This window comes from Schistocerca gregaria, chromosome 2 (assembly GCF_023897955.1).
Source record: "Schistocerca gregaria isolate iqSchGreg1 chromosome 2, iqSchGreg1.2, whole genome shotgun sequence".
NCBI lineage: Eukaryota > Metazoa > Arthropoda > Insecta > Orthoptera > Acrididae > Schistocerca > Schistocerca gregaria.
In genome coordinates, this window is record NC_064921.1 from 598,633,580 (window position 1) to 598,655,726 (window position 22,147).

Here is a 22,147-nt window from a genome sequence, read left to right on the forward strand (position 1 = left end):
CTTGTCTGTTCTGTCACATGGTGATATCTTACTTTATAAGTGGCTTTGTAAGAGATATGTCCATTTACTTCATTTTGGTTGCACCTGTGTATCTTGTAACTGGTATTCTGCAGGTGTCTCTCTTGTACATGATCAGTGTTAGTGTGTTGGTAATAGTGTTATCTTGTGATGTTTTAGATGTAATGATAACAGGGATATCAGATTATCACTTAGCTATGAGTGTCTTGAAAGGAGGATATAAGATGAACATCAACAAAAGCAAAATGAAGATAATGGAATGCAGTTGAATTAAGTCGGGTGATGCTGAGGGAATTAGATTAGGAAATGAGACACTTAAAGTAGTAAAGGAGTTTTGCTATTTGGGGATCAAAATAACTGATGATGGTCGAAGTAGAGAGGATATAAAATGTAGACTGGCAATGGGAAGGAAAGCATTTCTGAAGAAGAGAAATTTGTTAACATCGAGTATAGATTTAAGTGTCAGGAAGCCGTTTCTGAAAGTATTTGTATGGAGTGTAGATATGTATGGAAGTAAAAAATGGACGATAAATAGTTTGGACAAGAAGAGAGTAGAAGCTTTCGAAATGTGGTGCTACGGAAGAATGCTGAAGATTAGATGGGTAGATCACATAACTAATGAGGAGGTATTGAATAGAATTAGGGAGAAGAGGAGTTTGTGGCACAACTTGACAAAGAGAAGGGTCCGGTTGGTAGGACATGTTCTGAGGCATCAAGGGATCACAAATTTATCATTGGAGGGCAGCATGGAAGGTAAAAATTGTAGAGGGAGACCAAGAGATGAATACACAAAGCAAATTCAGAAGGATGAGGTTGCAGTAGGTACTGGAAGATGAAGAATCTTGCACAGGACAGAGTAGCATGGAGAGCTCCATCAAACCAGTCTTAGGACTGAAGACCACAACAACAACAACAACAACAACAACAACGAGATGGTGCCTGTGATTCCATTCATTTATGTGGCTGGGACATGGGTCGTCACCTGGAATTTTAACATCAGTGTGGACTTAGTACTGTACTCATTGAATGTACATGTGTAATTGGAAAGTCAGAATCTTTAGATAAAGAGGACAGATCACACATGAATTGATGCCTGCAGGTGCACAGACCTTCTATTACTTCTTTTCCTGGTTTCACTTTGCGAAAGTCTGGTTTCTCCACTTCATATGGCCATATGTTAGTGACAAGCTTAAACAAGGACCATTGTAAGTTTACATTGATTTCATGGGTTGTTTATGTTTTATTTCATTCAACATGGTTATGCTCTTTTATGTATGGCAACCTATTGTGTTTTATGTAGGTCCAATTCCTTTAGAGGTTTACTGTGTGGCTGTAGAATATATAAGATGAATTTTCTGCTTACATAGTGTGTGCCAGAGAATCACTGTATTACTCTCTTTTAGTTGACTTACATGGATATTCTGTAGGTGTTGTGTTATCCTCTCTAAAATGTTACTACAAGATTTATTGGTGTCCTTAAAGTTTGAGAACACATAGTCATCACATTTAACTGTAATTTTTCAGATGCATCTGAAGATCGTACTGTTGTTCTGAATCCTGGTTGTGTTGCCCTTTTATTGAAAAATAAAATTTAATACAACTAGATGTGGATGTTATCAATCATGAATAACCATTAATTTAGATTTTTACTGCTTCTGGTACCAGTGTCACTTTTTTTGGTTGCTTCTGACTTTTCTTCAGCATATACTGCTGTCTTATTGAGTTGAGCAGTGGTTACCAAAGAGTCTTAATTTTTTCATTTAATGGGAGTCTTTTATAATAAACATGCAAGCAAAATCTTGTAATTGTGTTGTAAACAATGGGGAGATTTATTGTCAGAATAAACAGGAACATATTTCTTGAAACTACATAAGTGTCATAATTATGTCCCTAAAATCTATAGTATTCAGTATTTGGTAGCCTGAAAACATTTGTGCATTTCATCTTAGCACTGATGTTCTTAACTTGCTAATTTTATGTTACTTAACAAGGCCAGCTGTAGTTAAGAACCTTCAACATTGCAGCGCGTCAGCAATCGTTTGTTAATATATTAATGGACTGAGATCCACCTCGATTGCGAAAAAACACCTAGTGTTTACCTAGGTTTCGGTGTAGATAACTACACCTTCTTCAGAACAATAAACTCAAAAGTGTCTGTAAAGACCTTTGTCAATAATTAAAAGCTCAGTATAGCTATATATTTATAAAAGAAAAAGATGACACATAAAAGTACATGTGAACAAAGTCAAAGGAATAACTTAACTTAATGGTGTACACTCCACCTCACATCAGCATGTGTTCGATGGGCCGTGTCCCGTCGCAAACTGCGGCAACCAAACGGTCGCTCGCTTACCAGCTAGGCACGCTATCTATGCACATGCGCAAAAAATAGGAAGTTACTTAATGCACATGCGCATAAAAATACGAGAAAGCCCGTATATTCCCAAACGTGGATCAACGTATACCAAAATTAAAATGGACATAACCCGAGACGAGCTAAATACAAGATAAAACCTAAAGATCAGCACACAGGGTTACTGTATCTCGGAAGAGTAACATACATTATTGCTGATTATGACAATTTTTTTTATTTTATTTATTTTTTTTTATTTTTTTTATTTTTTTTTTTTAGAAGTTTTCAGTAGTTAGTCAAATGAGGGGGGGGGGGGGGGGGGGTTGAGGGGACGTAGTCTAAAGACGTCGTGGAGATAAGGATATAGGGATAAAACGTGAGATGTTCACTGGGCTAAAACCACCTACATCGTAAAAAGAATAAAAAGATAAAAAGAAGATGAACAGCTTGGCCAACCGCGCTCTCCATATCATCAAAACTACGAGTGAAAAGAACGAAGTAACGGCGCAAAACCATCAAAAAAATTTTTATTTCTTAGTAGGAGTTGGTCATTGAGGATATTGTCTCTATCATGTTGCAGATGCTTAAAGATCTGCATTTCTTCTAAGATATCTAATTTTAAGCCCTTGACCTCAGCATGAAGTAGCTCAATGTTAACTGGAGGGCTCGGCGCATGAGCCGCTTGCACAAGATGTTCCGCATAAGTAGAGCCTTTAGTACTGTCACCGCTTCGTGTAGGAATATGCTCTTTATATCTGAGACCCAGAGCTCGCCCTGTTTGCCCGATGTAAAATTTTGGACAATCCCCGCATGTAATTTTATATACTCCTGATTTGGAAAGTTTATCGCTCTTACTATGCAAGGAGTGAATTAAATTCCTATGTAGACTGTTGTTAGTAGAATAGGCGATTCTGAAATTATGGGCTTTGAGTAAACGCCCCAATTTGTAACTTATATTGCCTATGTAAGGGATAGATATTGTTGCCACCTGTTTGTCATCTACCGCATCCCCTAGGGTGGAAGACGTAATATTTTTTCCATTTACTTTCTTATTATAGATCTGTCTTACCAACTGAGGTCTATAGCCATTATTTATAGCAATATTCTCAAGTGTGACAAGTTCAGCTTCTACCGCATCTGGTGCAAGAGGGATAGCTGTAACTCTATGAATACTAGAATGAAAAAAGGCCATCTTATGGGCGTACGGATGGGCCGAGTCTGCAGGTATAATATTGTCGGAAAACGTGTTTTTCCGAAAAATACTAAATTCAATGTGGTTGTCAACTACTGTTAATGTGAGGTCCAGAAAATTTAAGGACCTAGTATCGGATTCTCGCTCAATTGTAAAACTGACATTAGGGTGAAGCTCATTAAAAATCGAAAAAATACGATCTACGTCACTTCGAGAACCATCAATGATTAGTAAAATGTCATCAACATATCTCTTGTAAAATTTTATTCTCCTAAGAATCTCTCTGTCGCTGGCAAAAAAATTGGACTCTAAGTAGTTCATAAAAATTTCTGATAAAATCCCAGCTAGGGGGCTTCCCATAGCCAAACCTGCTGGTTGTATTCTCAGCGAAAGTAGCAGCATTGTTGTGTTTACACTGATGAAACAGAGGTATAAAAAGTTGCATTTTGGAGTGCCACCATGTGCTAGTTGACAAAACGAACACTGAAGTAAGTGCCTACTTTCTAAAAGAACACAAACAAAATTTACACATTGTAACTGAGTTTTAGTTGCACTGTCCATTAAAGGATGTGATGTCTAATGATCTTCATCATTTTCTTTATACAACTGTACCTCTTTCGATTATTTGTGTAAAGAGGAATTATGTTTTCTATGATGTGACAGAGGAAATGAAATAAACTATCTAAACTCCCTCTGATTTATGTCTGGATGACATAGTGATTGTCAAATGTGTTAAAACAGTTCTTGCATATTTTTGTTTACTGAACACCTGTGTATATAGGAAGAGATGCTGTCATTCAGCAATAACACTATTCATTTCACTTTGCGAGCATTGATTATGTAATGTGTGTATTTCAGGTCTCAAGTAAAGTCCCTAAAACGTTAAAAAGTAAAGAAAATAATTAATTTGTGGATATATCCAGTATTTGTCCTTGATCAATTATGTATTTAGGTGTATTTCAAAGTGAAGTTGATTGATTTTTATTTGGTCGCATTTGATTACATTTTGTACAAAGTGTGTACTTGTAATATAGGACAACTTAAATCTATTTTCTTGCAGTATTTAACCTGTCGTTGTTGTTGTGGTCTTCAGTCCTGAGTCTGGTTTGCTGCAGCTCTCCACGCTACGCTATTTAACCTATTCATTACAATTTAATACACCAAAGTGGCAATACTTATAATAATGTTGCATTCATTTTTCACCCATTTTCTATGTCCTGAGAATTATTTACATACTATGTTATACTGGTATTTACATTTTTCTCTTAATATTCATGTTCTCATGTTATTTACGTATCATAATGTGTTCATATATTAAAAACAAAGATTCCAAGACTTACCAAGCAGGAAAGCACCGGCAGACAGGCACAATGAACAAAACACACAAACACACACACAGAATTACTAGCTTCCGCAACCGATGGTTGCTTCTTCAGGAAGGAGAGGGAAAGACGAAAGGATGTGGGTTTTAAGGGAGAGGGTAAGGAGTCATTCCAATCCCGGGAGCGGAAAGACTTCCCTTAGGGGGAAATTAGTTACAGCACTTCTATAACAGTTATAGTACCATTTTTCATTCATTGATACATATACTATTCTACACTACAAAAATTCTTTTTCCATTAAATGATCCTTTAAAAGTTTTTGCAATGTCTTTTTTTTTTTTTTTTTGTTAATGTATAGAGATGAAAATGTCAGTATTGTTAGACTATGGAAAACAGTTCTGCATGAGTCTTCTTGTTCAAGATGGTCCTAAAAGCTTTTTTGCAATGTAAATATTCCTTTTGTATTTCTGCTGGAATTTCCCCAAATAGTGATTTCGTATTGTAGGTATGGCTCAAATAGAGCATGGTACACTGTACGTAGAAGCTTCTTGTTGGCATAATGTGCAAGCTGTTTCATAGAAAATACTGCAGTGCTTAATTTACAGCAAACATTATCTATATGTTGACTCCATTGGAGCTTATTGTCAACTGTAATTTCCAAAAATTTAATAGTGGTAACCTCTTCCAGTCTTGTTTCATCTATGAATATATTTATGTGTTCTTCCTTTTCTCCATTTGTGAACACCATGAACATTGTCTCTTTCAGATTTCAAATTAAGTCATTTTGTATAAGCCACTGTGCTGTGTTTCTTTGACATAAACACACTTCTTTCCAGTGATTTGAGATTTTTTTCCTACGTTCATTAGTGTCATTTCATCTGCATGTAGTATTTTTTGTCTTTATGACTAACATCGATATTGTTGAACAGAAGTGGGCCAAGTGAAGATCCTTGAGGCACTCTGTACTTAATGTTTCTGATTTCAGATTTGCATCCAGTTTCTGTTTCCACTTACTGCTTTCTGTTGCTGATGTATGATTTTATCCACTTGGCTGCAAGTCTATGAATGCCATAGCTTTCAAGTTTTTCAGTAAGTGTGGTATGAGATATTGTGTCAAACACTTTAGACAAATCCAGAAACATAGCAGACAGAGTTTGTTTTGTCTAATGCATCTATAATGGATTCTGTGAGGCTTGAGATGGCGGTTTCTGGTAGATTTCTGCTTTTGGAAACCATGTTATGCTGGAATCGGAATATTGTGTTTCTTCAGGAATGTGGTCAACCTACTATGCATGAGCATCCCTAGTATTTTTGAGAAACCAGAGATTAAAGACACTGGTCGTGTAGTTATTTGGATCATTTTTGTCTCCTTTCTTATATATTGGTACTATTTCATTTACTTTTAATTTTTCTGGAATACCCCTTCTCTAAATGAGCAATTTGCAATATCCAAAAGAAGTTTGATTATTTCTTCATTCACATGTTTTATTAAATAATTTAATACTTCATCATCTCCTGTGGACTTTTTGGGTTTTAATTTCTGGATTATTTTTATGAGTTCTGTTTTTGTCACTGCTTCCAGGAACATTGAGTGGGATGGTTGGCCAAGTGTTTTAGCATGCTTCGACCACTGATGATTTGTTTCCCCTTTTAAATTTTGTATGGCATCTTTGAAGTTGTTGTTTAGTACATTAGCAATTAACTATGTTGTCATCAATTTTCAATGACTTAATAAAATTACTGTTTTTTAAATTTTTGGCTATATCTTTCACAGTTGATTATATCCCATGTTGTTTTACCTTTTTGAAGTCTGACACACAATATAATTTATTTCATTTTTGATTATAATTGAAATCAGTCACACCAGTTCAAGCAGCATGCATCTGATTACTTTCTATGCTTTTACTGAGAAATAACAACACACACCATTTTACACTTGGACTCTGCTACTCATTGTCACATGACCAAGATTAGTTAATGTAAGGCAAGAACTACACTTTTCTGTGCAGGGCAAAACATATTCTTTGTTAATGAATATTGTGTTGAGTGTTTTGACAGTGTTCACCTAACCTCCATAGCTTAAATAATTAATTATAACTTAATAAAATGGGTTGGTAACTTGAAGAAAAGGTAATTGATGACATCTACCTAACATACGTTTAAAAAAGTAGTAAGAAAGCTACATGTTTTTATTAATTTATATTCCATTCAGACATATAAATCAAGCTTGGATACATACATCGAGTTTGGATGCTAATGGCCTTGTTCAGACTCACACATATGTCTTCATGACACTCATGAAGATAGCACTAAATGTAAATGTAATTTAACTGGGTGGATAAAAAAGCTACTCATAAAGCAATGAGAGGAAAATACAGATATACAAGTATTGAAATTTCCAAGCTTTTGGAGCCACTGGCTTCTTCCGGCAGAAATGTGGAAGGAGGAGAAAAAGGGACGAAGGAAAAGGACTGGTGAGGTTTAGTGAAACGATTATAAATTTATGAGACCACACTCTCTCAGAAAATTTCACTGGTGAAATCTTCTTGAATTATCAGCCAAGTGGCATCGTTATCTTGAAGCAACAGTCTGACAAGTAAACTACTTGATACCTTATGCCTGAAGATGATGAGTAACAAGACTTATTGAAATGTTGCTTTGAACTGACACTGCTATGTTGACGATAACCTGAAAATATTGCATCAGAGTATAAACATGCCTCCCTGCTAACTTGTAACATACTTCTGAGTTGCTTAAATAAACTGAAAGTACTTTGTTATGGTGTTGGAAATCATTATTTCACAATTACATTGTTCAGGATTTGCCATGTGGTTGCAGTCATGTTTTCTGTGTCAGTAATGTATGAATCTTCCTCCCCAGCACTGTGTATCGAGGAAAACATCTGTTGATGTTTGAATACTGACATACTTTTATGATCCTTAGCATTTAGGAAATCTCGGTTGATTTTATAGTTCATTGTTGTTATTCTACATTGAATTTTTCATGGATAACATTCTTTATAGTGTAAATAAACATTGTAATGAAAGTTTCTTTGGTGGAAGTGGAATCACTCAACTGGAAGAAATTTGTCATTGTAATAAAGGCATCCACATTAAGACCAAATTATGGTATTTTACTGTTGCAAAAATTTGTGATAATGTTAACAGCTGTACTTATTTTCACTGTTATAAAAATACACTTAATTGCATGTGTAAATATATCTGAATATGTCTGTATATGTGCAGATGGATATGTGTGTGTGTGAGTGTATACCTGTCCGTTTTTCCCCCTAAGGTAAGTCTTTCTGCTCGCGGGGTTGGAATGACTCCTTACCCCCTCCCTTAAAACCCACATCCTTTCGCCTTTCCCTCTCCTTCCCTCTTTCCTGATGAAGCAACTGTAGGTTGCGAAAGCTTGAATTTTGTGTGTGTGTTTGTGTTTGTTAGTGTCTCTATCAACATACCAACACTTTTGTTTGGTAAGTTACATCATCTTTGTTTTTAGATATGTATCTGAAATGTATTACAGTAATAGATATAAACATTTTGATGATATAATACTGCACTATTTGTTCTATTGTCTTTTGTAATATAGAATTTTCAAACAGATTTCAGATTATTTGACTGATCCTGGAGTCATTGAAACCAACCGATTTTTCCTGAGAAAATATCTTGAATATGAGAAGTCGGGAAGCATTGTGGGATGTGTAAAAAATATTCATCCACTTCTTAAGAAACCTCAATGTTTATATAGTATAGATAATATGAAGGATGCATCCAAAATATAGGAAACCAATCTCTAAATGTAGGTAGCAAAAGTAACAGTATGGTGGTCATTCCTTCTCAGTTGACAAAAATGGTTAATGAAATATATTCAAACATATAATCATTACTATGTTGCATTTGTATTACACACTGATGTCATATTAACCAATTATGATGAAATGGCTGGAACTGTTGCAGTGTAATACATATTATTATTTAATTCAAGATATAACTATTACCTCATTATTTGAATGACTGTGATGTTAGTTTTATTTTACCATAATTTATTCTATAATTAATTGTGATACAGTTGGTTTCATTTTATTGTATCAGCCAACAATAAAATAAATTTCACTAATAACATTAAGCTTGTTTCTTTCCTAGATATATATGGAGATTTCATGGCATGTTGATCCAAATAAAATGTTCAGAAGTTACTAACTACATCAATCAATAAGGTATATTTGACATTCTAGGCAGCATACTGTATTCACATGTTCTAGTGAAATACCCATGTGATGCAGTCTGTTTTCCATTACAGGGTGATTAAAAAAAGTGTCCCACATTATTACAGGAAACACTGCCGACCAAAATTAGAAAAAATCTAGAAATATATTCCCAGAAACAAATACACATTGAGATATGGACCATTTTTCTTGCGACAAGAATAGTTAGTACTCAGTAGTGCACACTTTCTTCCTTTTGACATTTGTTGCTCATTTTCTATTGGTTTCTGTCTCTGTACTTGGCCCTCATTTGTACATCATGCCCCATGAATCTCATAATGAAGGATAGTTTTCAGGGATATGGAATGAGTCAACTTAGACATTAACAGGCAGATGCAGCCACTATGGCTATTTATGAAAGTTAACCAACAAATTATGACTAGTGCTAATCTGCTCACACTGATAATTATGGAAATTACTTCTAATTTACTATATATATATATATGTATTTGGAGAAAAACTGCTACTTTGAAAAAAAAAGCTGATTTTTATCATCTTACACTACTTAACTACTTTTTTTATGTATTCAGACAAAGCATTTATTTACACTGTATACTATCCGCTATCCATACACTGACAAAGTATATGCTCACATTAGTATAATATTAGCATTAACATTTTGCAGAATTTACATCCGTGAATATTCTGATATGTTGTGAAGGTGTGACTAATGATGAGACATTTTTTTATTTTGTTTTTTAATATTTGGGAATTTTTAATTTCATGCTTGATGTGTACAAGCCACGTGTTATAGATTTTTGTGCCAGAGTACAACACCCACATCTGTACCCTAGACAGGGATGCATAATCTGTATGGAAATAATTTTTACTCCTATTATTTTCATTGTGAATTAGTGTGCACTGTAAATTCTCTCTTGTTATTAATCGCAAATGCCTTTTGGGAGTATATGTATTGGCATATAAGTCTAAGAATCCCTAGGTATATGAAGAGGGTTCTTAGAGATGTTCAGTTATTTCCTTGACACAATTACACAACTCTGGAGAATTAATATTTTTTGTACATTAAATAAAGTTATGCAATGTACACTTGTCAACTACATCAGCCATTCCATAAGCATTATTTTGAGGCTGTGCTGGCATCAGACAAAATTAGTGACTCCATGGAGAATGAACAATTTAAGCATTGAAAGGAAGTGCTACTACTCTGTGTAGGAAATGGCAGATGTGGTATTCTGCTGTGGTTTAGTTTGTGCTCCATCTCTAATAACCTCATCTTTGACAAGGCATCAATTCTTACTCTTCTTTCCTTTTTCCTTAAATAATCTCCCTCAATATGTCCCAGACCAAGCAGCTGAAGACCCTTAATCTTCTTTTCTTTCTTTTTGAATAATCTGCCTCAATCTTTCTCATCTTAAATACGCTGGCCTGAGTGGCTTGAAACAGTGGTCATGTGTGTGTATGTGAGGTGTGCTTGCTTATGAAGACTTTGGCCAAAAGCTGAATGTATAACAGTCTTTTGTTTTGTGCCTGTCTTCAACTCAGCATGTCATCTTCACGGTGAGTAGAAATCTATCCTTTTCATAATATTGTTGATATTTCAGATTGGACTTTCCATTGAGAGATTTCATCTTAAATGCAATGCATTTGAGCATGGAATGTTTAACACATTAACAGCTGTGTGATGAAATGTTTTGTGAAACAGGAAATAAATACTGTTTTGGAGAATACTATGGTTGAAACAAAATTATTTGTTCTTATTTTCTTTAACTGTATGACAATTACTGGGTTTGTTTCTACTGTGTGATAGTGTGACCTAGAGTCATCTTCAGATGACATTAAAGTTTCCAATGTAAGACCTAGAATCACCTTCAACTTCTCCCTCCCCTCTACTCCCAGCATGATGCACCCTTTTTCCCCTCATTTTGTAGTTGGTGAAGGAAGTGCTGTATGTCCCAGACTGTTTTCTCTGCTAGATAAATTTGCTGGAAGGGCTGAAGAACACTAAGGGTATAGGGCTTATGAGAAACTTCTTATTTCGCTTGTATCTCATCTGCCTCAGTACCCTCAGGTTACAACTAATCACTGTGAGCTGTGGAAGTATTTGGCAGGCTAACCCTGAAGATGCGACCCAGGAAACCCAAGGAACAGCTTAAGGAATTACCTTGTACTAAGCAGTGAAATTGTAGTGCTTATCTCAAGTATTATGAGACAAAGTTCTCAAAATCGTACTTTATTTATTCCTTTCCTGAAATTTGTCAAATCTAAAACAGCTCTGAGTTTTTTTAATAAGCCAGGTGGTGATTTATATAAAAGACAAGTATTTGTATGAATCCCAAAAGGCTTTGTCTTTCAGAAGTATTTACCACAAAGATACTCTTGGGTGGACAAGCAGTGAAATAGTATGCATGTTTCTCTGGTACAAAGTAAATTTTGTATGTGCCATGAAGAGCCGCCACACGATGTAATGTTTGCTAGGCTTAGGACAGTAGCTGGCAATTGGGCTGCTACGAAGCATCCTTGTGGCCAGTGTGTGAGAAATACAGTTATGGATCGAAAATATATATGTCTCATTACCTTCAGGTAAGGCTGGCAGATTGAAATCAGTGCATCCACAATAAAGCTGGAACAGTATAAAACGGAGTACACAAACTTGGTCTGCCCCTTGCACTCACTGCACATCGTTTTAAGTTATGAAAGATGAGAAACATAGTGTGGATATTTAAAATGAACACGCACATTTTTCACAGGAAAAGTTTAATTGTCTTCACTGTGCACCCATATAGCTTCCAAACAACCATCTGTATGTGTTTTTCAATTGCTGTAAGCAGAGCTAAAATGGTAAAATGTTTCATGAATAGAGACCACAGATTGAGGGTGCTTGACATGGAAGTACATAATGCAGTTAATAGCTACACAGCTATTGCAAACAGTGTTGCACTTCAAATACTACTTTGAGAGATGATATTCTCGTATACAAACTGATAAGACAGGTCATCACAAGATTAAAATCCAGAATAATGTAGGAAAAGGAAGTACCTGAGAAAACAGTTAGATATTCCTGGAAGAGATATTATGCTTCCAAGTAATAATCACAGGTCTTTTTAAGGTGTAAGAAAACGTGTAGGTGCTACACGTGCATGAACGCATGTTGTACAGCTGCTTATAAAAGAGTCAGGATATCAGTAGTGCAGCAATATGCCTGAACCAATACTAAAAGCAACTAATATCCATACTGGTGGCAGCTAATTTAGCTAGTGAAAGCAACTCTTTGAGATCTATCATGTATAGTTCCTCTAGATTTGACAAGGGAAATTAAAATTTCATCCACGTGCTGGGAAATAGTGCTGTCTCCCAAGTTGAGGTGCAAAGATCAAGCAGAATAATTTTTGTATTCTCAACCATTTGCTGTAACATGCTCTAATAGAATTTGTCATTACTAAGGAATTTGGTCGAAAAGTGACAAAATAATGCAGTCTAGAAATACAGACCAATGCAGATACCAGAAATATTGGCAAATTTAATGATACTGTGCTTGATTTAGTTTGTGAAAATAACTTCATAATGCATTAAAACATATATGGACTATCAATAGGGATGATGAATGAAGTGTATGAACTGGAAGTATTTCTAGAAAACACAAATTCTGTAAAAGTTATATGCTCAAATGAACACTGGCTTAAAAATGACAGTAACATCTTGATAAATTCAATTTTAGGTTACAGTTTACCAGTAACTTTTTCTGGAAAAAACAGATTTGGAGGATCATGTATTGTGCTATGATGTCAGACAAATTTTTATTGCTTGAACAAGAAACTATTATTTGAAAGCTACTACATTGAACTTTTGGAACACGACACATTAATTATTAGCATATGTCATACCGCTCACAGTTCAGTCGTATGCTCATTTCTTGACGAATTTGAAACATTGCTGAGCAGGTTACATTCAGAAAAACTGTTAAAAAGGTCATAATTTGTGGTGACTTTAACATAGATATAAGAATGGATAACAGATGTGTAATTTCCCTGAAGGACATGTTATATACAAATTTTTCCTAACTCTAAATTTTAGAGAATACTCTAGAGTAACAGAATATTGGCAACAGGTAGAGAAAATATTGTGAACTGTATTAATTATGGCATTACATAGAAGTATATGCCCATTCAGCCCTTTTTGTCGGTGAAAAGGCCCTAAAGGGTAGTCAGCAAAATGCAAATGTATTTTTTTCAAAACTTAATGAAACTTGAATAGTGGTAGAATACGTGGGCAGATAAATAACGGAAACTGATTAATAATTGCTGCCTGAATAATTAAAAAAATTAATTGGAAAGAAATTGGAAGGTATACATATCTTGGGTGAACTTTAACTGGCACTAATGTCAACAGACCTTCAATGTCAATACATTTAAGATCAATATTTATCATTTAAGTTATGTACTTTTTCACATTAATTCCATTGCACAGACACCTGATTATAACAATGCTGATGCAGGATTGCTCCTTCACTGCTCGTGCAAATTCCTCTTGTCTGCTCAGAACCTCCACATGCAGGATTCTCAGTGAGGGCGAAATGAAGAACAGACAGGTGCAGTTGATGTGAATATATGAATAAAACTTTACTTTCCCAATAACTTTTTCTAACTCTTTAATTTATTCTTGAAATATACATTTTTAAACAATATGGGTATGACCCTCCCACATGAACCATGGACCTTGCCGTTGGTGGGGAGGCTTGTGTGCCTCAGCGACACAGATAGCCGCACCATAGGTACAACCACAACGGAGGGGTATCTGTTGAGAGGCCAGACAAACGTGTGGTTCCTGAAGAGGGGCAGCAGCCTTTTCAGTAGTTGCAGGGGCAAGTCTGGATGATTGAACTGATCTGGCCTTGTAACAATAACAAAAATGGCCTTGCTGTGCTGGTACTGCGAACGGCTGAAAGCAAGGGGAAACTACGGCCGTCATTTTTCTCGAGGGCATGCAGCTTTACTGTATGATTAAATGATGATGGCGTCCTCTTGGGTAAAATATTCCGGAGGTAAAATAGTCCCCCATTCAGATCTCTGGGCGGGGACTACTCAGGAGGACGTCGTTATCAGGAGAAAGAAAACTGGCGTTCTACGGATCGGAGCGTGGAATGTCAGATCCCTTAATCGGACAGGTAGGTTAGAAAATTTAAAAAGGGAAATGGATAGGTTAAAGTTAGATATAGTGGGAAATAGTGAAGTTCGGTGGCAGGAGGAACAAGACTTCTGGTCAGGTGACTACAGGGTTATAAACACGAAATCAAATAGGGGTAATGCAGGAATAGGTTTAATAATGAATAGGAAAATAGTAATCCGGGTAAGCTACTACAAACAGCATAGTGAACTCATTATTGTGGCCAAAATAGATACGAAGCCCACACCTACTACAGTAGTACAAGTTTATATGCCAACTAGCTCTGCAGATGACGAAGAAATTGAAGAAATGTATGATGAAATAAAAGAAATTATTCAGATAGTGAAGGGAGACGAAAATTTAATAGTCATGGGTGAAGAACCCTGGAGATACTAAAAGGTATAAGATAGATTATATAATGGTAAGACAGAGATTTAGGAACCAGGTTTTAAATTGTAAGACATTCCCAGGGGCAGATGTGGACTCTGACCACAATCTGTAGATTAAAACTGAAGAAACTGCAAAAAGGTGGGAATTTAAGGAGATGGGACCTGGATAAACTGAAAGAACCAGAGGTTGTACAGAGTTTCAGGGAGATCATAAGAGAGCAATTGACAGGAATGGGGGAAAGAAATACAGTAGAAGAAGAGTGGGTAGCTTTGAGGGATGAAGTAGTGAAGGCAGCAGAGGATCAAGTAGGTAAAAAGACGAGGGCTGGTAGAAATCCATGGGTAACAGAAGAAATATTGAATTTAATTGTTGAAAGGAGAAAGCATAAAAAATGCAGTAAATGAAGCAGGCAAAAAAGAATACAAACGTCTCAAAAATGAGATCGACAGGAAGTGCAAAATGGCTAAGCAGGGATGGCTAAAGGACAAATGTAAGGATGTAGAGGCTTATCTCACTAGGGGTAAGATAGATACTGCCTACAGGAAAATTAAAGAGACCTTTGGAGATAAGAGAACCACTTGTATGAACATCAAGAGCTCAGATGGAAACCCAGTTCTAAGCAAAGAAGGGAAAGCAGAAAAGTGGAAGGAGTATATAGAGGGTCTATACAAGGGGGGGGGGGGGGGGGGGAGGGGGGGGGGGAATGGAAATGGAAGAGGATGTAGATGAAGACAAAATGGGAGATACGATACAGCGTGAAGAGTTTGACACAGCACTGAAAGACTAGAGTTGAAACAAGGCCACAGGAGTAGACAACATTCCATTGGAACTACTGACGGCCTTGGGAGAGCCAGTCCTAACAAAACTCTACCATCTGGTGAGCAAGAGGTATGAAACAGGCGAAATACCCTCAGACTTCAAGAAGAATATAATAATTCCAATCCCAAAGAAAGCAGGTGTTGACAGATGTGAAAATTACCGAACAATCAGTTTAATAAGCCACAGCTGCAAAATACTAACACGAATTCTTTACAGACGAATGGAAAAACTAGTAGAAGCCGACCTCAGGGAAGATAAGTTTGGATTCCGTAGAAACATTGGAACACGTGACGCAATACTGACCTTACGACTTATCTTAGAAGAAACATTAATGAAAGGCAAACCTATGTTTCTAGCATTTGTAGACTTGGAGAAAGCTTTTGACAATGTTGACTGGAATACTCTCTTTCAAATTCTAAAGGTGGCAGGGGTAAAATACAGGGAGCGAAAGACTATTTACAATTTGTACAGAAACGAGATGGCAGTTATAAGTGTCGAGGGACATGAAAGGGAAGCAGTGGTTGGGAAGGGAGTAAGACAGGATTGTAGGCTCTCCCCGATGTTATTCAATCTGTATATTGAGCAAGCAGTAAAGGAAACAAAAGAAAAATTCGGAGTAGGTATTAAAATCCACGGAGAAGAAATAAAAACTTTGCGGTTCGCCGATGACATTGTAATTCTGTCAGTGACAGCAAAGGACTTGGAAGAGCACTTGAGTGGAATGGACAGTGTCTTGACAGGACGATATAAGATAAACATCAACAAAAGCAAAACGAGGATAATGGAATGTAGTCTAATTAACTCTGGTGATGCTGAGGGAATTAGATTAGGAAATGAGACACTTAAAGTAGTAAAGGAGTTTTGCTATTTGGGGAGCAAAATAACTGATGATGGTCGAAGTAGAGAGGATATAAAATGTAGACTGGCAATGGCAAGGAAAGTGTTTCTGAAGAAGAGAAATTTGTTAACATCAAGTATAGATTTAAGTGTCAGGAAGTCGTTTCTGAAAGTATTTGTATGGAGTGTAGCCATGTATGGAAATGAAACATGGACGATAAATAGTTTGGACAAGAAGAGAATAGAAGCTTTCGAAATGTGGTGCTACAGAAGAATGCTGAAGATTAGATGGGTAGATCACATAACTAATGAGGAAGTATTGACTAGGATTGGGGAGAACAGAAGTTTGTGGCACAACTTGACCAGAAGAAGGGATCGGTTGGTAGGACATGTTCTGAGGCATCAAGGGATCACCAATTTAGTATTGGAGGGCAGTGTGGAGGGTAAAAATCGTAGAGGGAGACCAAGAGATGAATACACTAAGCAGATTCAGAAGGATGTAGGTTGCAGTAGGTACTGGGAGATGAAGAAGCTTGCACTGGATAGAGTAGCATGGAGAGCTGCATCAAACCAGTCTCAGGACTGAAGACCACAAAACAACAACAACAACAACAACAACAATATGGGTATGACAGATCTCGTCAAACATCTGCCAGCTTGTAGAAACAAACGGGTGAAGATACAGAAATTAATCAATTGAAAAGTGGATTTCTTCTAGTTTTTGTATCGAAACATTGTCTCTGCCACAAAGCAGCTTGTTATTTTATCTTTGGCTTTGTGTATCTATAGCTTCCATCTATAAAAGGAAAAGAACGAAGAAAGAAAAAGTAATACGATCTATTATAATTGCCCCCTGCACTGACATCATATGAAGGTGCACAGTGTCTGAGCTTATTTCCCTTTTTGAAGGTTGATAACCCTGACCAGCATGAGCAAAGTCTTTATTGTTGGCCACTGCAGTTATCCTGTTTGGTTATCAATTTATATGGGCATGTCAGCTTCTTTTAACACATACACTACTGGCCTTTAAAACTGCTACACCAAGAAGAAATGCAGATGATAAACGGGTATTCATTGGACAAATATGTTATACTAGAACTGACATGTGATTACATTTTCACCCAATTTGGGTGCATAGGTCTTGAGAAATCAGTACCCAGAACAACCACCTCTGGCCGTAATAACGGCCTCGATATGCCTGGGCATTGAGTCAAACAGAGCTTGGATGGCATGTACAGGTACAGCTGCCCATGCAGCTTCAACACGATACCACAGTTCATCAAGAGTAGTGACTGGTGTATTGTGACAAGCCAGTTGCTCAGCCACCATTGACCAGACGTTTTCATTCAATTGGTGAGAGATCTGGAGAATGTGCTGGCCAGGGCAGCAGTCGAACATTTTCTGTTTCCAGAAAGGCCCTTACAGGTCCTGCAACATGCGGTTGTGCATTATCCTGCTGAAATATAGTGTTTCAAATGAAGGGTAGAGCCACGGCTCGTAATACACCTGAAATGGAACGTCCACTGTTCAAAGTGCCATCAATGTGAACAAGAGGTGACAGAGACGTATAACCAATGGCACCCCATGCCATCACGCCAGGTGATATGCCAGTATGGCGATGACAAGTACACGCTTCCAATATGCCGTTCACCGTGATGTCGGATGTGACCATCATGATGTTGTGATCAGAACTTGGATTCATCCGTAAAAACGACGTTTTTCCATTCATGCACCCAGGTTCATCGTTGAATACACCATCACAGGCCCTCCTGTCTGTGATGCAGTGTCAAGGTAACCACAGCCATGGTCTCCGAGCTGATAGTCCATGCTGCTGCAAACGTCATCAAATTGTTCGTGCAGATGGTTGTTGTCTTGCAAACATCCCCATCTGTTGACTCAGGGATCAAGACGTGGGTGCACGATCTGTTGCAGCCATGCGGATAAGTTGCCTGTCATCTTGACTGTTAGTGATATGAGGCTGTTGGAATCCAGCGCGGCGTTCTGTATTACCCTCCTGAACCCACCGATTCCATATTCTGCTAACAGTCATTGGATCTCGACCAATGCAAGCAGCAATGTCATGATATGATAAACCGCAGTTGCGATAGGCTACAATCTGACCTTTATCAAAGTTGGAAACATGATGGTACGCATTTCTCCTCCTTACATGAGACATCACAACAACGTTTCACCAGGAAACGCTGATCAACTGCTGTTTGTGTATGAGAAATTGGTTGGAAACTTTCCTCATGTCAGCACGTTGTAGGTGTCGCCACCAGAGCCAACCTTGTGTGAATGCTCTGAAAAGTTAATCATTTGCATGTCACAGCATCTTCTTCCTGTCAGTTAAATTTCGTGTCTGTAGCACGTCATCTTCGTGGTGTAGCAATTTTAATAGCCAGTAGTGTACATACACAAGTTTTCTCTCCTAATAAAGTGCTTGCTGTAACTGCATAGCCCCATTGTTGTCAATCAGCACCTGCACAGTGTTTAGCTTGCAAAGCATGCATATGCAGCTCAATGTCCGTTATCATTCCAGTTCGCACTCACATGTTCAATGTGAGGCCAGAGTGTCCATGTCGTGCATTTACAGTAGCTTTCACTGCACAAATTCATGAAGTTCGTGTTCAGTGGTGTGATCCTTTGTGAAATCTTCAATGCGGTGACAACTGGTTCCATATTGGCGGCCTAAGGAATTTATTTCACCTCGTCACTCTCACTTATTTGGTGGGGACACCAGCTGTACATCTGACATCTGTCGACAAGGTAATTTTCTTGCGGCTTATACGACATTTTCAAACACGGAAAATTCTTGTCTTTATGACATTGCCGAGCACAGAAACTTCATGTTTTTACAGGGTTGTCGAGCACAGAAAATTCATGTTACATGAAGTATTGCCATCTTTAGTTTATCGCGCACACCCACATATATCACATGCACACTGAACACTTTGCAGCCAGGTTTTTTTTTTATCTTCTTGCACTTTGTTTTGGAGCATCTTTCATTCAGTTGCATTACGTAAAGTTTGTGTAGTGTCCTTTCCACATACCATACACATAATAAAAAAAATTACAAATACAATTATAAAATACACTTGTCCTATTCATTTGCTGACATGCCATTATCGTCGCCTATATACATTATAGTCTGTAACATATTCTGTCCCCTTTTTACATACATATTTTCATTGGTTGTCATTTTGTTTTAGTGTATTTTATTAAATTGCAATTTTGTTACATTATTTGATTCCAATTATACGAGTACGCGTATTACTCTCGTTTGGTTATACATTCTTCATATAACATTCATACAATAATAGATTCTGCTTTCCGTTATGGCATGAATTGACATATATTTCATTTCAGTTTACAATGATTTCTTGTTGGAGCATATTTATCAATTCCAAAGAATTAAAGAACCAAACAATACTCACTACAATAGATACTACGCGCAGCTCAAAAAACTATGCATTGCCTCTAACATTCTCCAGGAAGGATCAAGGATTGCGGAATCTCCACAGAAAGGCATTTATGTGCTGTTACGTTAATAGACTTAGCTGTAATCCCAAGAACAAAATAGGTTGTTGTTTATAAACACAATTCAAATCTGACGATACCAATTGTATCAAATACTTATTCAGTGTTTACAAGTGCAGCTCAATATCTACTTGTTATATTCGTTTTATAAAGGATAACCATTTCAATGTAAACCAGGTGTTAATAAAATAGAAAGAAACTTCCACATGGGAAAAATATATTAAAAACAAAGATTCCAAGACTTACCAAGCGGGAAAGTGCCGGTAGATAGGCACAATGAATAAAACACACACACAGAATTTGAGCTTTTGCAACTGGTGGCTGCTTCGTCAGGAAAGAGGGAAGGAAAAGGAAAGATGAAAGGATGTGGATTTTAAGGGAGAGGGTAAGGAGTCATTCCAATCCCGGGAGCGGAAAGACTTACCTTAGGGGGAAAAAAGGATAGGTATATACTCGCGCGCGCGCGCGCGCGCGAGTATATACCTATCCTTTTTTCCCCCTAAGGTAAGTCTTTCTGCTCCCGGGATTGGAATGACCCTCTCCCTTAAAACCCATATCCTTTCATCTTTCCTTTTCCTTCCCTCTTTCCTGACGAAGCAGCCACCGGTTGTGAAAGCTCAAATTCTGTGTGTGTGTTTTATTCATTGTGCCTATCTACCGGCACTTTCCCGTTTGGTAAGTCTTGGAATCTTTGTTTTTAATAAACCAGGTGTTTCACGCTTTCATGAGTAGTCAATGCTCACAGTAGTTAGGGTACGGCCTCTAAATTATTTCGTAGTGCTCGTTAGTTGAGCGTCATGATATGTGACATAATGCAACTGTTTTCTTTGTCACACACTTTCACACTACCACATTCATGTTTATCATAAACTTATAACTATATTTATTGTCAGTGCAGTCCTGTCTTGTGTTTATATGGTACCCAACACTCTATAAGCATTTATCTTTCTTCACTCTCTTTTAATGCACGATTCCCTGGAAGAGAAAAACTTTATACCAACTTAAAACCAAGTCTTCATAGATAAGTGTATAGTGGCTTGGTGGCTACTAATACCTTTTTGACATATTTAGCCATATATTCATTCACTTCAGTATGCAATCAGCGGCATGATCCTTTTTGAAATCTTCAATCTATTTTATGTCGTGTGCGTCTCTACTTACCTTATAAATCTAAAAGGTAGATCTTTTATTCAGTTTGCTGGTTTAATACACTAGCTTGTTTACCTGCAGGAAGACTTTTCTCATCCATCAAGTATAATAGGTGTGTGCACTTCCAACACTTAAATTTGTAAATATTGTACCTATATAGATATAATGTATTTAGTAGCATAGCAGAAGTAAATATCTTGATGTTTAGCGACCCTTCCCTGTGTATATAATTCCTTAACATATGTTTGTATGTGTTTATTGCGCAGATAGTCGTAGATGTAGCACAGACTCATCCTTAATGTTCTATGTCCCTGTTTATGCAATAGGCTTTACTAAGTTAGTTTGTTTTGGGGCCTCCAACACTTCCAGCTGCACCTGTCTGGTGTGCACGTGCTTGCAGTTTGTTGACTAGCTTGCTCCCCAGTGCACAATCACTGTGTCGCTCTGGTACCACTTATGATGCGGTGAGTTGCGTACTGCATTGCAAGCTATTGTGTGTTTCACAAGTTCATTTATTGCTTACAACTGAGCTATGCACAGTGTGAAGCATTGTGTTTGGAGTATCGTTGTCTCTTGACATATAAAAGTAAAATTTTTCCTTGTTACAACCACTCATCTTATCATTTACACATTTGACATGTAAGAAAAACAAAAATTGTCCTTAGCAACTAATAACATAAATTCTGGAATGTGACTTTCCAGCATCCTAAATCTAATATTATTATACATATATACAACTTAGACAGTATACAGCCCTTCTTCAGTATATAAACTTTCTTAGGTCTTTGTGTGGGTAGGGGCCTTTATCTTTACCCTTGTTATTGTGTGTCTACTGTATGCCAGTGGGTAGGGGATTTTGGTAATTATATATGGTCTGGTGTATAGTAATTGCCACTTACGGTTCAGTTTTCCAATTTTTCGGGATTTGGGATGTCTTCTAAGTAACACCTTTCATCTTATGTAAAATGGTGGTGTATGTTTCAGCTTTCTGTCATAAATTCCTTTCCTATATTTAGCCCAAGTTTCAAGGTTTATTACTGCTCGTCGTATTTTATCATCCAGTGATAATTCCGGTATCGGTATCTTGGGGAAAGGTTTCTCCCACTTGTCTGCTTGTTTGTAATTGAACATCAGCTCAT

General features: G+C 37.1%; 1 protein-coding gene across 4 annotated transcripts in view; it reads left to right on the plus strand.

Annotated features, from left to right (window-relative positions):
- The window catches only part of LOC126334529 (uncharacterized), a 113,087-nt gene extending 104,192 nt beyond the window's left edge, over positions 1-8,895 (plus strand). For all 4 annotated transcript variants that reach the window (XM_049996885.1, XM_049996884.1, XM_049996883.1 and 1 more), the window contains exon 6: positions 8,493-8,895. In XM_049996885.1, the coding sequence (XP_049852842.1) occupies positions 8,493-8,672 (180 nt within the window). In that variant the 3' untranslated portion in view covers positions 8,673-8,895. The remainder of the gene's footprint in view (positions 1-8,492) is intronic.
- Positions 8,896-22,147: the final 13,252 nt, after the last annotated feature.